At 42.7% G+C, this 16239-nt stretch overlaps 2 protein-coding genes across 2 annotated transcripts; both read left to right on the plus strand.

The window, feature by feature from the left end:
- Positions 1–3074: 3074 nt before the first annotated feature.
- On the plus strand, positions 3075–5666 carry LOC134866942 (uncharacterized protein K02A2.6-like). Its single transcript, XM_063887171.1, has one exon. The coding sequence runs from the start codon at positions 3075–3077 to the stop codon at positions 5664–5666; it is 2592 nt and encodes an 863-aa protein (XP_063743241.1).
- A 3090-nt stretch (positions 5667–8756) lies between these two features.
- ifngr2 (interferon gamma receptor 2) lies at positions 8757–15260 on the plus strand. Its single transcript, XM_063887427.1, has 7 exons — positions 8757–8928; positions 9400–9514; positions 9931–10100; positions 11191–11336; positions 12473–12614; positions 13478–13617; positions 14178–15260. The coding sequence occupies exons 1-7, from the start codon at positions 8889–8891 to the stop codon at positions 14271–14273; spliced, it is 849 nt and encodes a 282-aa protein (XP_063743497.1). The 5' UTR covers positions 8757–8888; the 3' UTR covers positions 14274–15260.
- Positions 15261–16239: the final 979 nt, after the last annotated feature.

Below are 16239 nucleotides of genomic sequence, written 5' to 3' on the forward strand. Positions count from 1 at the left end.
AAATATTATGTAATATGCAATATTCAATATGGGGAAAAATGGTTACTCTTGGACCCATTGAGATATCTGTTTGCTTATGGATTGAGCAACCTAAATGTTCAAAGACATATTACAAGACGAGAGATATTGTGTAAAATGTAGAAGCTAACCATAACCTGCCTATAGATTTATGCAGCGTATATTACTCCCATACACACCCATATATAATGTGACACATTGTGACACTTTCACAAAATGTAAGCTGCAACTATATGAGAACCGTATTTACGATTAATTGCGAGATAACTATGGACAATCATGAGATTAATTGCGATTAAATATTGAATCGATTGGCAGCCCTAGTACATATACATGGAGATTAAGAATGATAGGCCGATGTTTTGTTAGCACTCAGTTAACATAGCATTAGCTATTACCTCTGTCGGGATGACTCTATAGTTGTCATTAAACATCTAGATGTCATTAACTAACTTTTTGGTCAAATAACACTCCTCTGTTTCTACCTAGAGCTTCTCTTTGAAAGGGCATTCATATTTTGCGCATATTTAATTCATTTTGGATGCAAACCTGCAGATAGATGGGCGGGAAACACTGATATTGATGGCTGTTGCTGTTGCTAAAGACGCTATCCTCCACAGACGGCTGCGATGCACCACAATACACAGCAGTTCCCACTCACATGAAAGTGGTATTGACATTCCAATATTTCCCCAAACATTTTTAAAAAGTAATTCAAATAAAGTTTCTGCTCAGTGTCAGAAAACAAATGATTAAAGTTGACATTGTTTAGTTGGGAGAGTTCATTATGGAAAATTAAATCATTAATGATGAAGGCTCTGCTGCATTTAGGTGCCAGTAAAGCATTACAGGGAGTCTGCACTTGTAGACCCCGCTGAATCCAGCCATGATTTAATAAACCTTGGCTTTTCCTGGTGACACATGTTAAAGTATATCCAGTTAAAAAGTTGTATGGTCCAGCTATCTGATCATGCGGGGTAAATGCAGAAATATGATAAACCTGTTTTAAAGGGTTAAACTGAAGCTCAACTGCCCCTTAGTTTGGGTCTTGGATTAAGAGGGGTTGTCCTCCGTTGACACCACCCATAAAAGAGGTTTATACATCCATGGTAATTGATAGATAGAATCGGAGGATGAAACCCTCTTTATTGTCACATACATGCACACAGCAGAGCACACACAGTGTAATTGGTCCTCTGCATTTAACCCATCCTAGTACTAGGAGCAGTGGGCAGCTATCGTGCAGCGCCCAGGGAGCAATGGGGAGGGGGATTGAAGGTGTCCGGTGCCTTGCTCAAGGGCACCACAGCAGGGCCTAGGAGGTGAACTGGGACCTCTCCAAGTAGCAGTCCACTTTCCATATTTTCAAGTCTGTTCGGGGACTTGAACCGGCGACCCTACGATTCCCAGTCCAAGCCCCTACTGACTGAGCCACTGCTGGACTAATTACTCAGTTGGTTAGTGTAGCGAGAGCAGATGTGTACCTGTTGTATAGGGAACATATTAGGAGACGGACATACAGGAAGTAGGCAGGTTAAGTTGTAATACAGTTAATAAAGTGAACTGGACTACTAGTTGGCTCCTGTCTGGAACTATATATATTCGACATGTACAGAACATGTTACATGGTGTCAGAAGCGTGCTGAATCCCGCCTCAGACGGTCGCTTGGAAGAAATTGCCCGTCAAGTTGCAGTAAATAATTAATTAGCGCGTAAATCGCGGTAGGTTCAAAAACTAGGCTAACGCTAGCCAGCAGTTAGAAACTGTGCAGCAAGCTAGTTAGACAGACAACGAGGGAGCCTGTCGGCACGGGACGTTAAGAGACAACGCAGAGAAGCCAGACAACGATACAAGGAAGGAAACAATGGATTCCCTTTTCTCCATAAGCCCACCAGAAAACTTTGACTTTTCGGACTTTGCTAACTGGCCCAATTGGATTCGTCGGTTTGAAAGGTTCCGAGTTGCAGCTGGACTGGACAAGAAAGATGAAGATTATCAGGTGAATTCATTAGTATATGCAATGGGCGATAAAGCAGATGATGTTCTGTCCACGCTAGGCTTAAGTGCTGAAGATGCAAAGAAATACAAAGAGGTTAAAGAAGCCTTTAATAAATACTTCATAAGCAAATACAATGTAATATATGAGAGGGCTCGTTTCAATAAGAGAAGCCAAGAGCCAGGGGAATCTGCTGAAGCCTTCATCTCTGCAGTTTATAAGTTATCTGAGCACTGTCAATATGGCCCGCTGCAAGATGAAATGATCAGAGACAGACTAGTGGTAGGAATAAGGCATCACACCCTGTCTGAAAAGCTGCAAATGGACAGTGAATTAACACTGGAAAAGGCTGTTACTAAAATTAGGCAACATGAAGAAATTAAAAAACAGCAACCAACAGTGAGAGAAACAAAACCTACAGAACAAAGAGAGGCCAATGTGGACTTTCTGAAATTCAAGAAAAAGTCAAACAGAGAGTACCAGACAGGGAAGACGTCCTACGGAAAGGGACAAAAGGATTTCCAGAAAGGACAGAAAAACTGTGGACGATGTGGAAAAGGACCACCACACTCTCTAAATAACTGTGCTGCAAGGGATGCTGAATGCCGAAAGTGTCAGAAGAGAGGACATTTTGCAGCTGTTTGTAAATCAGGGAGAGTAGGGGCAGTTTTCGAGGCAGAAGAAGAGGATACTCTTTTCCTGGGAGCAGTGTCCACAGGAAAGAAATCTGAAACATGGAAAAAAACACTAAGAGTGAATGGTCAAGACATTACCTTCAAGCTGGATACAGGGGCGGACGCAACAGTCATCCCAGGTAATGCCTACTCAGAAAAATGGCACGGCCCACTCACCAAAGCATCCATACCATTGTGTGGACCCAGCAATGAACCTCTAAAGGTGAGAGGTCAGTTTCATGGTGTCATGAAATATAAAGAGAGAACAACAACACAACCAGTGTATGTAGTACAAAAGCTAGCTACTCCTCTACTGGGTCTGCCAGCAATCTCAGATCTAAAACTACTGCATTTAGTCGACAGTGTAATAGAGCTAGAGGCTGACATGAAGAAACAATACCCCAAAGTCTTCACAGGACTGGGCTGCCTTACAAGGGAGTACAGAATCAAGTTGAAGCAAGACGTCAAGCCCTTCGCATTATCACTGCCACGACGTGTACCTCTACCGCTGCATGACAAAGTCAAAGAGGAGCTCCAAAGAATGGAAAAAATGGGTGTGATTGTGCCCATTGAAGAGCCTACAGACTGGTGTGCAGGCATGGTGGTGGCACCAAAGCCCAAGGGAAAAATCAGAATCTGCTCTGATATGACCCATCTGAATGAGTATGTTTGCAGAGAAAGACTCATCTTGCCGGCGGTTGACGAAACCCTGGCCAAGCTTGCAGGTGCAACGGTCTTTACTAAGCTAGATGCTACAGCCGGATTCTGGCAGGTACCCCTACATCAAAAATCAGTCCCGCTGACCACATTTATCACCCCGTTCGGGCGATACTGCTACAAGAGACTCCCATTCGGGATTTCATCCGCACCTGAGCATTTTCAAAAGAAGCTCACACAGATGCTGACAGGGTTAGAGGGGACTGTATGCCATGCTGATGACATTCTCGTGTTTGGAACAATACGTGAACAACATGACCACAGGCTGCACAGAGTGTTAGGGCGGCTCCAGGAAGAGGGCCTGACTCTCAATAACGACAAGTGTCAGTTTGCGGTCAACAAGGTCATGTTCCTGGGCCACATCGTCAGTGCAGGAGGCATTGAAGCAGATCCAGGAAAAATTAAGGCAATCACAGAGATGCCCACGCCAAAAGACGCTGCAGACGTGAAAAGGTTTGTTGGCATGGTCAACTACGTGGGGAAATTCTCTCCACGGATATCAGAGCTCACACAACCGCTAAGAGAACTGCTCAAAACAGACACAGACTGGGTGTGGGGGAGTGCACAGCAGAGAGCGTTTGACGAGCTGCGTAAGGAACTGAGCTCACCAACAGTACTGGCACAGTACTGCCCACACAGAGAGACAATAGTTGCAGCAGACGCTTCGTCCTTTGGGCTGGGTGGAGTATTGTCTCAGAAGCAGCTGTCTGGAGAATGGAGGCCAGTTGCCTTCATATCACGCAGCATGACAATCACGGAGCGTAGATACGCCCAGATAGAGAAGGAAGCGCTTGCACTGACCTGGGCGTGTGAACGGTTTCAGTCTTACCTGATAGGGATGGACTTTTTGATACAAACTGACCACAAACCTCTCATTTCACTGCTAGGCAGTAGAGCACTAGATGACTTGCCACCTCGCATTCTGAGGTTCAGGCTGCGGCTGCTTCGCTTCACGTACAAAATTGAACATGTGCCGGGGAAGAAATTGATCACAGCGGATGCACTGTCCAGGGCACCGATTCAAGCCCCGCCTACACCAGAGGACGAGCAGCTGGAAGAGGATGTGTGTGTCTCCATCAACCTAATAATGGAGCACTTCCCAGCGTCAGAGCAGAGGTTGGTGCAGATCAAGACAGCACAAGATTCAGATGATGTCTGCAAAAGGCTGAAAGGCATGGTGCAAACAGGTTGGCCTCAGAACAGAAAAGCTCTTCCACCACAACTGCAGCTGTACTGGCAGTATCAACAGGACCTGCTCGTTGTAGACGGACTACTGATGAAAGGCGAAAGACTCGTCATCCCAGTCACAATGCAAGAGGACATGATTAACAAAATACATGAAGGTCACCAAGGCATGACAAAGTGTGTTGCCAGAGCGCAGCAGTCAATGTGGTGGCCAGGTCTGACCAAACAGATCAAACAGAGAGTGGAAAACTGTGCAACCTGTGCACGAGAGGCTCACAACGCGCCAGAGCCACTGCTGACCACTACGTTGCCGGAGAGGCCATGGCAGCGTGTGGCAGTGGATCTTTTCCAGTGGGACAATGCCATGTACCTTGTGGTTATTGACTACTATTCGCGCTACATAGAAGTGGCTAAACTTACCTCCACCACCACAGCCCACGTGACAGGAAAGCTGAAGTCTATCTTTGCCCGTCATGGAGTCCCGGAGACTGTCATCTCGGACAATGGCCCCCAGTTCTCTGCAGCGGAGTTTGCAGCCTTCGCCAGGGACTATGACTTCACGCACACAACCAGCAGCCCCCGCTACCCTCAAAGTAACGGAGAGGCTGAGAGGGCAGTGAGGACGGTGAAATCTCTCCTGAAAAAGGGGGAAGATCCACACAAGGCTCTCATGGCCTACAGGGCCACTCCTTTGACACACGGCTCATCCCCTGCACAGCTGCTAATGGGCCGCAACATCAGGACACCCCTGCCGGTCAGTCAAGAGAAACTACAACCTGGATGGCCTGACCTCCAGGATTTCAGAAAGAAGGACCAGGACTTAAAAGAACAACAGGCCTCCTGGTTCAACAAACGACACAACACAAAGACAAGACAAGAGCTCAGACCAGGACAAAAGGTCTGGGTGAAGAACACAAAAGAAACAGGGACTGTCAGTGGTTCAGCTCAGACACCTAGGTCTTACAACATAGACCTGCCCTCAGGAACTCTCAGGCGGAACAGATCTCACATCCGGGTCATTCCAGAGACTACCAGAGAGACTAGATTGGGCCGGACCATAAGACCACCAAACTGAATTTGTAGACTAGCTAGAAAGCTGTGGTTTGGTTCACAGGGCAGAATAAACCCTGCACAGCTTGGGGACCCGGGTAGTCCACGCCGACCCCTAGAGAAGAAAGAGTTATGTTTTGAAAAAAAAAAAAAGGAAGAAAGAATTTCTTAATGGAAAATTATTATGTGTTCTACTATATGTTTAATGTTATGCACTACTGAAAAGAAGAAAAAAAACAGGAAAGGAAAAGTAATGCTGGGGACTTGAATGTTTAATGGTTTAATATGTCAATATGTTATACTGGTCAAGTTTATCTACAGGTACAGTAAAAACAAAAGAAGTTATTTTAAGAATCTGACAAGTAACTAAAGAGGGGAGATGTAGCGAGAGCAGATGTGTACCTGTTGTATAGGGAACATATTAGGAGACGGACATACAGGAAGTAGGCAGGTTAAGTTGTAATACAGTTAATAAAGTGAACTGGACTACTAGTTGGCTCCTGTCTGGAACTATATATATTCGACATGTACAGAACATGTTACAGTTAGCAAACAGTAGGTAAAAACAGCATTTTGGGGGGGAATTGTGTAAACTGTGTAAACCCTGGTTGATTTAGCTCAGTGGTATGATTTCTCGAGAATTCCATGGTGTGTGGAGTTACTGCGGTCAAGTCAGCCGACACTCGCAATTTCTTGGTCAAGCCAGCCGACACTCGCGTTTGTCAAATTTCTAGTGCCCCCATATTCTAAACTACGTGGTAAACGCATTTACACGAAGTACTACTCGAGTCTGACTGAAGTTCCTGTGTTTTGTTCCTTGACTTTGGGTTACGAGAAAAACATTAATACATTATTTCTGACTATGACTGGTACATTTGATTTCATCACCACCCTGACCTCACACACAATCAGTATAAAACATTTACTGCATACAATTGGAGCAATTCTACTCCAAAGCTCCTAATTTCCACCTTAATAGCCATATATTGCTATTTCTGAGTTACTGTAAAAATGTATTATTTAACTTGGCCTCACTATGACTGGTTGATTCGAGTTCACCACCACCCTGACCACACACACACTGAGTTTCAAACATTTTTACTGTAGAAAATTGGAAATATTCCACTCCAAAGATCAGAATTTCCACCTTAAAAGCCATATATTGCTAGGTTTGGCTTACTGTAAATATGAAACTTTTAACTTGGCCTCACTATGACTGGTACATTTGGGTTCACCACCACCATGACCTCACACACACTGAGTTTCAAATATTTCTACTGTAGAAAATTGGAGATATTCCACTCCAAAGATCAGAATTTCCACCCTAAAAGCCATATATTGCCATGTTTGGCTTACTGTAAATATTAATAATTTCACTTGGCCTCACTATGACTGGTTGATTTGAGTTCACCATCATCCTGACCTCACACACACTGAGTTTCAAACATTTTTACTGTAGGAAATTGAAGAAATTCAACTCTAAAGATCAGAATTTCAACTCTAAAGATCAAAATTTCACCCTTCATATGACATATATTCAATGTTTGACTTACTGTCAAAATGAATCATTTAACTTGGCCTCACTATGACTGGTACATTTGAGTTTACCATCTCCTTGACCTCATAAACACTGAGTCTCAAACTTTTTTACTGTAGAAAATTGGAGAAATTCAACTCCAAAGACCAGAATTTCCCCCTTCATATGACATATATTCAATGTTTGTATTACTGTAAAAATGTATCATTTAACTTGGCCTCACTATGACTACTTTATTTGAGTTCACCACCGCCATGACCTCACAAACACTGATTTTCAAACATTTTTACTGTAGAAAATTGGAAATATTCCACTCCAAAGATCAGAATTTCCACCTTAAAAGCCATATATTGCTAGGTTTGGCTTACTGTAAATATGAAACTTTTAACTTGGCCTCACTATGACTGGTTGATTTGAGTTCACCACCACCCTGACAACACACACACTGAGTTTCAAACATATCTACTGTAGAAAAGTGGAGAAATTCAACTCCAAAGATCAGAATTTCCACCTTAAAAGCCATATATTGCTAGGTTTGGCTTACTGTAAAAATGTATCATTTAACTTGGCCTCACTATGACTACTTTATCTGAGTTCATCACCGCCATGACCTCACAAACACTGAGTTTCAAACATTTTTACTGTAGAAAAGTGGAGAAATTCAACTCCAAAGACCAGAATTTCCTCAGTGTGTGTGAGGTCATGGTGGTGGTGAACTCTAATGTACCAGTCATAGTGGTAAATGAAAGTTAAATGATATATTTTTTACAGTAAGACAAACATTGAATATATGTCATATGAAGGGGGAAATTCTGATCTTTAGAGTTGAAATTCTGATCTTTAGAGTTGAATTTTTTCAATTTTCTAAAGTAAAAATGTTTGAAACTCAGTGTGTGTGTTGTCAGGGTGTTGGTGAACTCAAATATACCAGTCATAGTGAGGCCAAGTGAAATGTTTCATATTTACAGTAAGCCAAACATGGCAATATATGGCTTTTAAGGTGGATATTCTGATCTTTGGAGTGGAATATTTCCAATTTTCTACAGTAAAAATGTTTGAAACTCAGTGTGTGTGTCGTCAGGGTGGTGGTGAACTCGAATCAACCAGTCATAGTGAGGCCAAGTTAAATAATACATTTTTACAGTAACTCAGAAATAGCAATAGGCCTATATGGCTATTATGGTGGAAATTAGGAGCTTTGGAGTATAATTGCTCCAATTGTATGCAGTAAATGTTTTATACTGATTGTGTGTGAGGTCAGGGTGGTGATGAAATCAAATGTACCAGTCATAGTCAGAAATAATGTATTGATGTTTTTCTCGTAACCCAAAGTCAAGGAACAAAACACAGGAACTTCAGTCAGACTCGAGTAGTACTTCGTGTAAATGCGTTTACCACGTAGTTTAGAATATGGGGGCACTAGATTGTATTAGTATATTATTAGTTTATAATGTGAGTATTTAAAGTAACTAGTAACTGATTTTGGGTAAAAAGTACAGCATTGGCTGCAAAAATACATTACACCACTGGACATATATACAGCAGGTAGGCTATATTTACAATGTAGCTCCATAGAGCTCCGCGTGGTTCCTTTAAGGGCGTTTCAGGAAGTGTGCTGCGCGTGCCCGCTCCGTATGAAGAAGTGTTGCTGGTCTCTGTTTGACGAAGAGACGGATGTGTTTGGAAACGGTGTGAAATGACGCTGTCACTATGCTTTTCTGTGTCCTGTGCATTCTAATCGTCCCCCAAGGTAATTAATAAGTTAGCTTTAACCGTTTTAACTAACCTTGTGCTAGCTGTCAGGTCCTGTGTCTTCATTTCACCCAGGCTAACGCTAGCTAGTAGCTACCCACACAGGCCTTCCTGTAGCTCTTATCACGGCCCTGTTTAGAGAAAGAGAAACATATCTGAGGTACTGAGGCATGTATCATAGTAATATGAGGTACTGTAGTTAACCATAGTAAAAGGTGTTGTGCTGTTATTCTCAAAACTACAGTCGATATATATGATCAGGAATGTCATTCCTAACTGACCGAGATGATGATTGGTCTTAACTGAATTTCGACACATACATTAATGTTTAATACAGTAAAACCAAAACTGTATTTGTATAATCACAGACAAGTACTAACTCCTACAGAAAGCTCAGCTCATATGACAACATGTTGAACATCCTCTTCTCATCCGCCTCTCCGTTCACGTCCCTCCTCATGTGTCCCAGTGCTTTCTGAAGCCCCTCCAGCACCCCCACACAACGTCCGTGTACATGATTGGCTGCTGACATGGACTCCTGCCGCTGAGGATGGAGATGTCACCTACACTTCTCAGTACAGCAGGTAAGCTCTGATGGTGGGGGCCTTATGCAGCGTGCCAATCTACACCCTGCATGAAGAGGGTCATATCTGGACATAGTTAACATGACATGTTAAGATCCAAAGGCTTTAATGTCATATGCACAATAGCGACAGTGCAGTTGTTGGCAATACAAATTTCAAGTCCCAGGCTCCTCCAACAGCGCAACATACAGCAATATACATAAAAAAGGAAGTCATTGTGAAGTATACAAGTGCCACAATAATGCATGTAAAATGGAGGATATATTCATTATATTTCCCTTCGGTGGAATTTGAGTAAATATCCATATATCTACTTTTCATGTATTTGTAGTGAAACACACAGTCTTTTTCTTAGCAGTGATCATGACAGTTGCATCATGACAGAACTGATGGTCCCTCCTGTTCCTTGTTCTCAGCTTCAACAGCCTTAAGTGGACAAATGTTCTACACTGTGTCCGCACATCTTTAAATTCCTGCAATGTCCATTCCACCAAAGCTGGGAGCATGCACGACTGCGTGAAGCTGCGCGTGCAAGCAGAGAGGCATGGACGGACCTCCACATCAGTCGAGGCCTGTAGCGAACAGGGTGAGAGAGCACCACCTGCCATGTATGGATCAGCGTGACAACACTGCTCACACTGGCAACAGTTCTGTGGTGCGAATGAAATATTCAAAAAAAGGAAATGGTGGCCTATTTTCTATACAACTCGAAATTTTTCAGTGGATTTTATGGGTAGATTTCACTTCTCCTATTTGTCATTTCCTCGCTCCTCTGTTTCACCGGAAGTTGATTTTTGTTGGCCATCTTAAGGAGCGTCCCATGGTGCTTATTTGTGCCAGAGGATCGAGGAGCGATAACCGAGGAACCACCAGAGCATCCTCTGGTGGTTCCTCAGCCACTCGCCCCGCCCCCTTACTGTGTATCCGTCACTGATTGGACGCTGCAGCGCATGCACTGATCTGATGCTTCTTAACATGAGAGCAGTTTAACAGCGGAGTGAAGACATTAAACTCAGGGAATCAATTAATGTATCATATCTGAACAACAACGTGGAAACAATCTGTTTATTCATTTATGGGAACCTTTTTCATGATCTCCAATTCATTTTTATAATGAACACAATAAAATTAAAAGAGACAGATTTAATATCTTTCCGCAAGAACAGCTTTTCCGTTTTACATTTTTAAGAATCTTTTTTTGAAAATGAGTTCTTATTTCATTAAATGTATTTGGGTTTACAACAAATGATACAAAGGTGTACTAACAGAGGTGTCACGTGTGTGTGTGGGGGGGGGGGGGGTGTTTGTGTGTTTGAATGAAATGGGGACAGAGTACCGAGCTGTACCGGCGTCATCACAAATGGACGTCGCTGCACGTGACGCTCCGAGGAAAGGATGTCCCATTGCTCTTAAAACTCATTTCCTTGCTTCCTCTCTCTTCGCGTGGTTTCCTTGCGTCTCTCCATGCATCCCTGGTGGGAGGGATTAATGCGCAAGTGAGGGAAGCAGGGATACAAGTTAAGAGAAGTGAGATCTTCCTTATGTCAGACAACAGCAAACTTTAGCAAGAAGGAATCCTGTCGATTCGCAAATACAGGTAACACTGATCTCACACTTACAGGGGTCGCACTGCCTTGATTTTCTCAACACTCACCATGTTCATTCTACTCTTCCAGGTCTCCTCTGTACTCCAGGCTTTAATCTCACTGCAAGGTCTGGCTCCCTCATTGTACCTTTGACTGAGGAAAACTCCCTAGCTCAGAATTATGCCCACAATTCAAAGTACAGGGTTTACTACGGCAAGGAAGGAGAGCCCCTCCAGGTGAGGAACCTCATCAATTAAGATACACCTGATTTTGATCTCTGTTTCATTTTGAAAGTCATCCAAGACTGTTTTCACACTAAGCTGGTTCATTTTGGAAACGCTGTTTAGGTGTTAACATTTTTGTTAAGATCAAAAGGCTCAATGTCCTCTTCCTGTTGACAACAGCCAACATGAGTGGGACTGTCTCTGCCATCACCTGCCTGTATGCTGTGTGTTTCAAGCCAATTTCACTATGTAGCTTTCATTCAAGAGATGTTGCTTCCTATTTACGGATAATCAAATGATGATAAGTGGTTGGTAGTAGCTCTTAAAAATGCTTACTGGTTTCCTGTACTGACACATCTCAACTTGAGAAACAACAAATCCTCTAACAAAACCAAAAAACACAGATGAATGTCAACAGCTCCATTGACTTATCGTGAAAATGAATGATTGAATACAAGGTGGACCGTTGACAGGAATGGAAGGAAAACCTACAGAGAACAAAGGTGTGCAGCAGTGGTCCACAGCTCGACATTGTGTTTCACAGTCAAGGCTTTGCATACCAAATGATCTTCTCTGTTTGTCAAGAGTGTTAGTCTTAACACAATTCCTAACACCTGGAAAGAAGCAGGCTCTCCGCTTGTGGCAAGTCTCCTTCAGCAAGGCATCAGTCCCAGTCACAGAATTATGCAATGTTATATTACGCACCTCATGCTGTACTGTATTCCCTGTTGATTTTTTTTACCATACTCTTTCTATTCTATGAATTCTCTTATTAGCTCCCAGTGCTACAGTGGGTTAAAGTCTTAATTTCACTGTTTGCTGTACTGTGATGATAAAAGATGATTCAAAAACTCGCAGTTTATGTAATCGTAGGAATCGCGATATATATTTTGAAGGCAAAATGTGTGACCAAATATCGTTTTAAATGAATAGTGTCATGCTGCAGAGTAGTTATGCCCTACACAATAAAGTGTACAGACTTAACTTCTGGGTTTGGTATAGAGTCCGGCAAACGCCATAATCATTAAATAATATGTTTATCAATGAAAATAATCATTCTATCTTGTGTCGCAAATAATTCATAGTCATAATAATGGTATGTGTAAAATGAAGTAAAGTTGTCCAATACGTTTCGCTCTCTTTGGCAGGATTATAAAGATGATGTGGCCTCAGTGACCATCAATGAGCTGCAGGAGGGACAGCGGTACTGTGCTAAGGTGCAGTACCTGTACTACAAACACACTGTGGGAATGCCCTCATGTGCCCAGTGTATGCTCATCCCCCACTCAGGTAAGGACACGGCCCTTTTCAGCCACGCAAGACAAGAGTTCAGGCACTGAAGAAGCACATTGGCTGCATTGCTTTTGTTGGCTTCTGCAGTTTTCCAAAAGAGCTCTTTCAGATGAACATTCCTTGCCATGGAAACTGAATCATTTTACATATCTTTAAATATTCTGCTGAAATCGTCTCTTTTTGAGTATCATATTACTCCAGTACCCTTTTCCCACCAGAGCAGTTCCAGGATCAGTTCGGAGCTAGTGCCCGATAAAGCACCGGTTCTTCCTGTTTACAACGCAGTGGGGCCCCGAAAACCAGTTATTATCTGACCCCACTCAACTGCCATTCAAGAACCAAGAATAACCAAATAACTCGCCCAGTGAATTACTGCTTTCCAGCCGACAAGCAGCACTGCAGCGGCTGCTCAATGTCAGTGAACAACATTAATAAACATGAAGCACTGCACTCTGAGAAAGAGTATAAGGTTGGACAAAATAGTTCTTTAATTTAATCTGGCTCCGTATGATTAAAAGCAACACGAGCATCGACCCCCAGTCCCCCATTGTTGTTGATGTGAGCGGCATTGCTGAGAAAATCAGCGACGTAAACAGTGATGTTATGGTGCAGAACCAGTCCGGAACCAGAAAAAGCACAAGCCTAAATGGGAACTGGTTTGGTGGGAAAGGGGTGTGGATGAAATGTGGCTCTGAAATGGCAGCAGGAACCCCTCCCTCATCTTTCAAACACTACAGATATTCTTCACAACATATCTTAATCTGTGTTTGGAATTGATTTGAAATGCCATGATTGTTTTAGCGGCGTATCTCTTTTAATGTGTGTGTGTGTGTGTGTGTGTGTGTGTGTGTGTGTTCCAGGCTCCAGCCACGCAGAGATCATAGTCCCTGTGTTGTTTCTGTTCGTCCTCTTTGCGTTTGTTATGATGGCGTACTTATACATCTTCCAGAGTGGGAGAGTCAAGCGGTTTTTGCGACCTCCGTGCAGGATCAGAGAAGACGTAAGCTTCAACACAACAATTCAACCACACTGTGTTTCAGACAGTGTGTGTACCGTGCACACACAGCAGATCAACCAGCAGCTCGCTGATGAACTGATTTGGTGCCAGAGATTGACATTGGAGCTTGAGAGGTGTTCTGCTCTGAAACCCCCTCTGTCAGTTTCAGCAGGAACACCTACCATCCTCTGAATGCCCTCTGCAGTTTTGTTTGGGCTGTAAAGTTTCATGAGGCTCTAATTATCCTAGAGTTAAAAAAAGGCCATGGGGTTTCACATTATCTCCATGGGTTATCACATGGACAGGTTGGAACCACACGGGTCAGCTGTTCAGACGTCTCTCCAGTCATACCCAATCTGTGGACTTCAGAGACTGTTTAGGACCCCAGCATGCATAAATATGTGGGAATGTCTTTAAAGGGAGTCCCTGGGAATCCATGAAGCCATTTCCCTCAGATCTTGAGGGGGGTTAATGTGGTTTACTCTCACCTCACATTGCTTAGTTTTTCTACCTTCATATGATGCCAATATGTCAACAATAACCTTGTTTTCCTTTTTTTCTAGTTACTTGAGCCAATTCCCGAGGACCGCCTTCCAATTCACAGCAGCCCCTCCTCTGAGGAGCACTTTGATGTCATTACTTCCATGACCCCAGTATAGTGCAGAGAATTAAACAGCTTCTGCACTACTCTTTCTCTAAGCGGTCTTCTGATTTTGCTGTGTGGCGATTAGACCTGAACACTGAGCTGCTCCCTGAAGACACACTATTTGCTGGAACGGATTTAAACTCATTACAGGTGATGATTAGATGTCAAGTTGAAATGTGATTGCTGAGGAGGTTTAATAAGGTCTAGATTTAGCATTCCCTCCAGAACAGCACAATGATAAGACTGAACCTCAAGTGCTCAATCTCATCTCCACTAGAGTTCATAGCTCCCCCCCGTTACTATCCACTCTAATTCTTTCTTCGATATGGCTGCAAGAATTGTAGGGAACTACAGACATAAGGACTGTTCTAAGTAGCATGTCTGAACCTTGGAATGAGCATTCATCTTTAAAATACCTACAGGAGAACAATTCCAAATTGTGGAAAAAGTCTACCTATCCCTGGGTACCTATGTAGAGCCACAGATGGAGAACATTGTTCAGGTAAGATCAACAGTTAAACCTTAGCCCCCCCCATGTTGCGATAATAATCACATTATAACGTTGCTTTATATGCATTAATGAACCACATTAAAACACTCATGACTTTTTTTAAAGGAGAACCCCCAAATCCTCAAATGTAGCACAGCTCCTTTTAAGATGAGTTTTTTTTAATCTAAGAGAAGATTGTGTCTGAACTTTATGAAACCATGACTAACAGCGGACCTGAGGCCCCCTGAGACATGCTCACTGCTGGAAATATAGCAGTCAGTTACCAACCACTGCCACAGAGCTGTATAGTCCTTAAAGCAGAAACAATGGAATGATCACCTTTATACTCTGGCCCCGGCTGGAGACTGCGATTCTGTTGAATGTCCACCAGTGTAGATTTTCTAATCATGATGTTGCTTTTGTCTGATGCAATTTCTTCTGCATCAAGGTCTTTCTATGATGCTTAACTTTACTAACTCACAATAAATGACCTGATGTAAAGCACAGAAAGCATGTGATCCAGGCTCCTCTTGTTGGTGACGTCCTGTTCTTGTGACTTCTCTGCCTCTGCTGATCATTCACACCACACTGTCCACAGCTTTCATATTTCTAAAGGAGAAAGCTCCTGAGGATCGTTCGAGTAACTGGAACACAGTTTCTGAAAGGACCCGTTGTATTTCCATAAAACCTTTGAGCACCAGAAACAACCATCTGGTCCGCTTCATTGTGCAGCAGACTGATATGAGACAACAGCAACACTCCATGTCACTGACGGAAATAAGATTTAGCTCCTTTTCTTTGTCGTATTTTGCTTCTTTTTTTTTTTTGCATGAAAGGCAAAAGCATGATACCATCTGTAGCTTACTTTCACAGATAAAACCACATCTACCATGTTGACAAAGACTGTTACACACACGTTTTTTATTTTGTTGCAGTAGATTACACAAGTATTACAAATATCAGCAGCACTGTGACTAAATAAATATAATTATAAATATGTATGGAATTAATCCTACTACAAAGTAGCCTCCTTTAAGATCCAACCCCCAGCTGGTCGATGGAACGATGTCCAATCAGAGCGCTCCATGATGTAAGTCACACACCCGTAACCTTGGAGACAGATGTATTGTTGGTAGAGAGAGGGTGTGCTTTTACAGCTCCGGAAAAAATTAAGAGACCACTTCAGCATTATCAGTTCCTCCGGTTTTACTATTTATAGGTATGTCTTTGAGTTAAATTATTATTTTATTGTATTCTATAAACTACTGACAACATTTCTCTTTGTTGGAATTCATCAGATACTGGAATGGCTGCCATATACATGTAGAGATCAAGATTTAAGAATCATTTGGAGTGGTCTCTTCATTTTTCCAGAGCTGTATATTATTCATGGATCCTAGTGCTTTGGCTACAATATGCTAAACCTTCACAGCACCACTGTGACCAATCACAGGTGTCCTCAGCACGCTGTGATGAATCACTAACAAAG

This window comes from Eleginops maclovinus, chromosome 7 (assembly GCF_036324505.1).
Source record: "Eleginops maclovinus isolate JMC-PN-2008 ecotype Puerto Natales chromosome 7, JC_Emac_rtc_rv5, whole genome shotgun sequence".
Classification (NCBI taxonomy): Eukaryota; Metazoa; Chordata; class Actinopteri; order Perciformes; family Eleginopidae; genus Eleginops; species Eleginops maclovinus.

Bases quoted from the DNA above. Each gene is read 5' to 3' on its own strand.
- LOC134866942 (XM_063887171.1), top strand. From the start codon at position 3,075: ATGAAGAAACAATACCCCAAAGTCTTCACAGGACTGGGCTGCCTTACA.
- ifngr2 (XM_063887427.1), top strand. From the start codon at position 8,889: ATGCTTTTCTGTGTCCTGTGCATTCTAATCGTCCCCCAAG. The intron at 10,101-11,190 runs GTGAGAGAGCAC...CTACTCTTCCAG, and splicing joins CGAGGCCTGTAGCGAACAGG to GTCTCCTCTGTACTCCAGGC. The intron at 11,337-12,472 runs GTGAGGAACCTC...TCTCTTTGGCAG, and splicing joins AGGAAGGAGAGCCCCTCCAG to GATTATAAAGATGATGTGGC.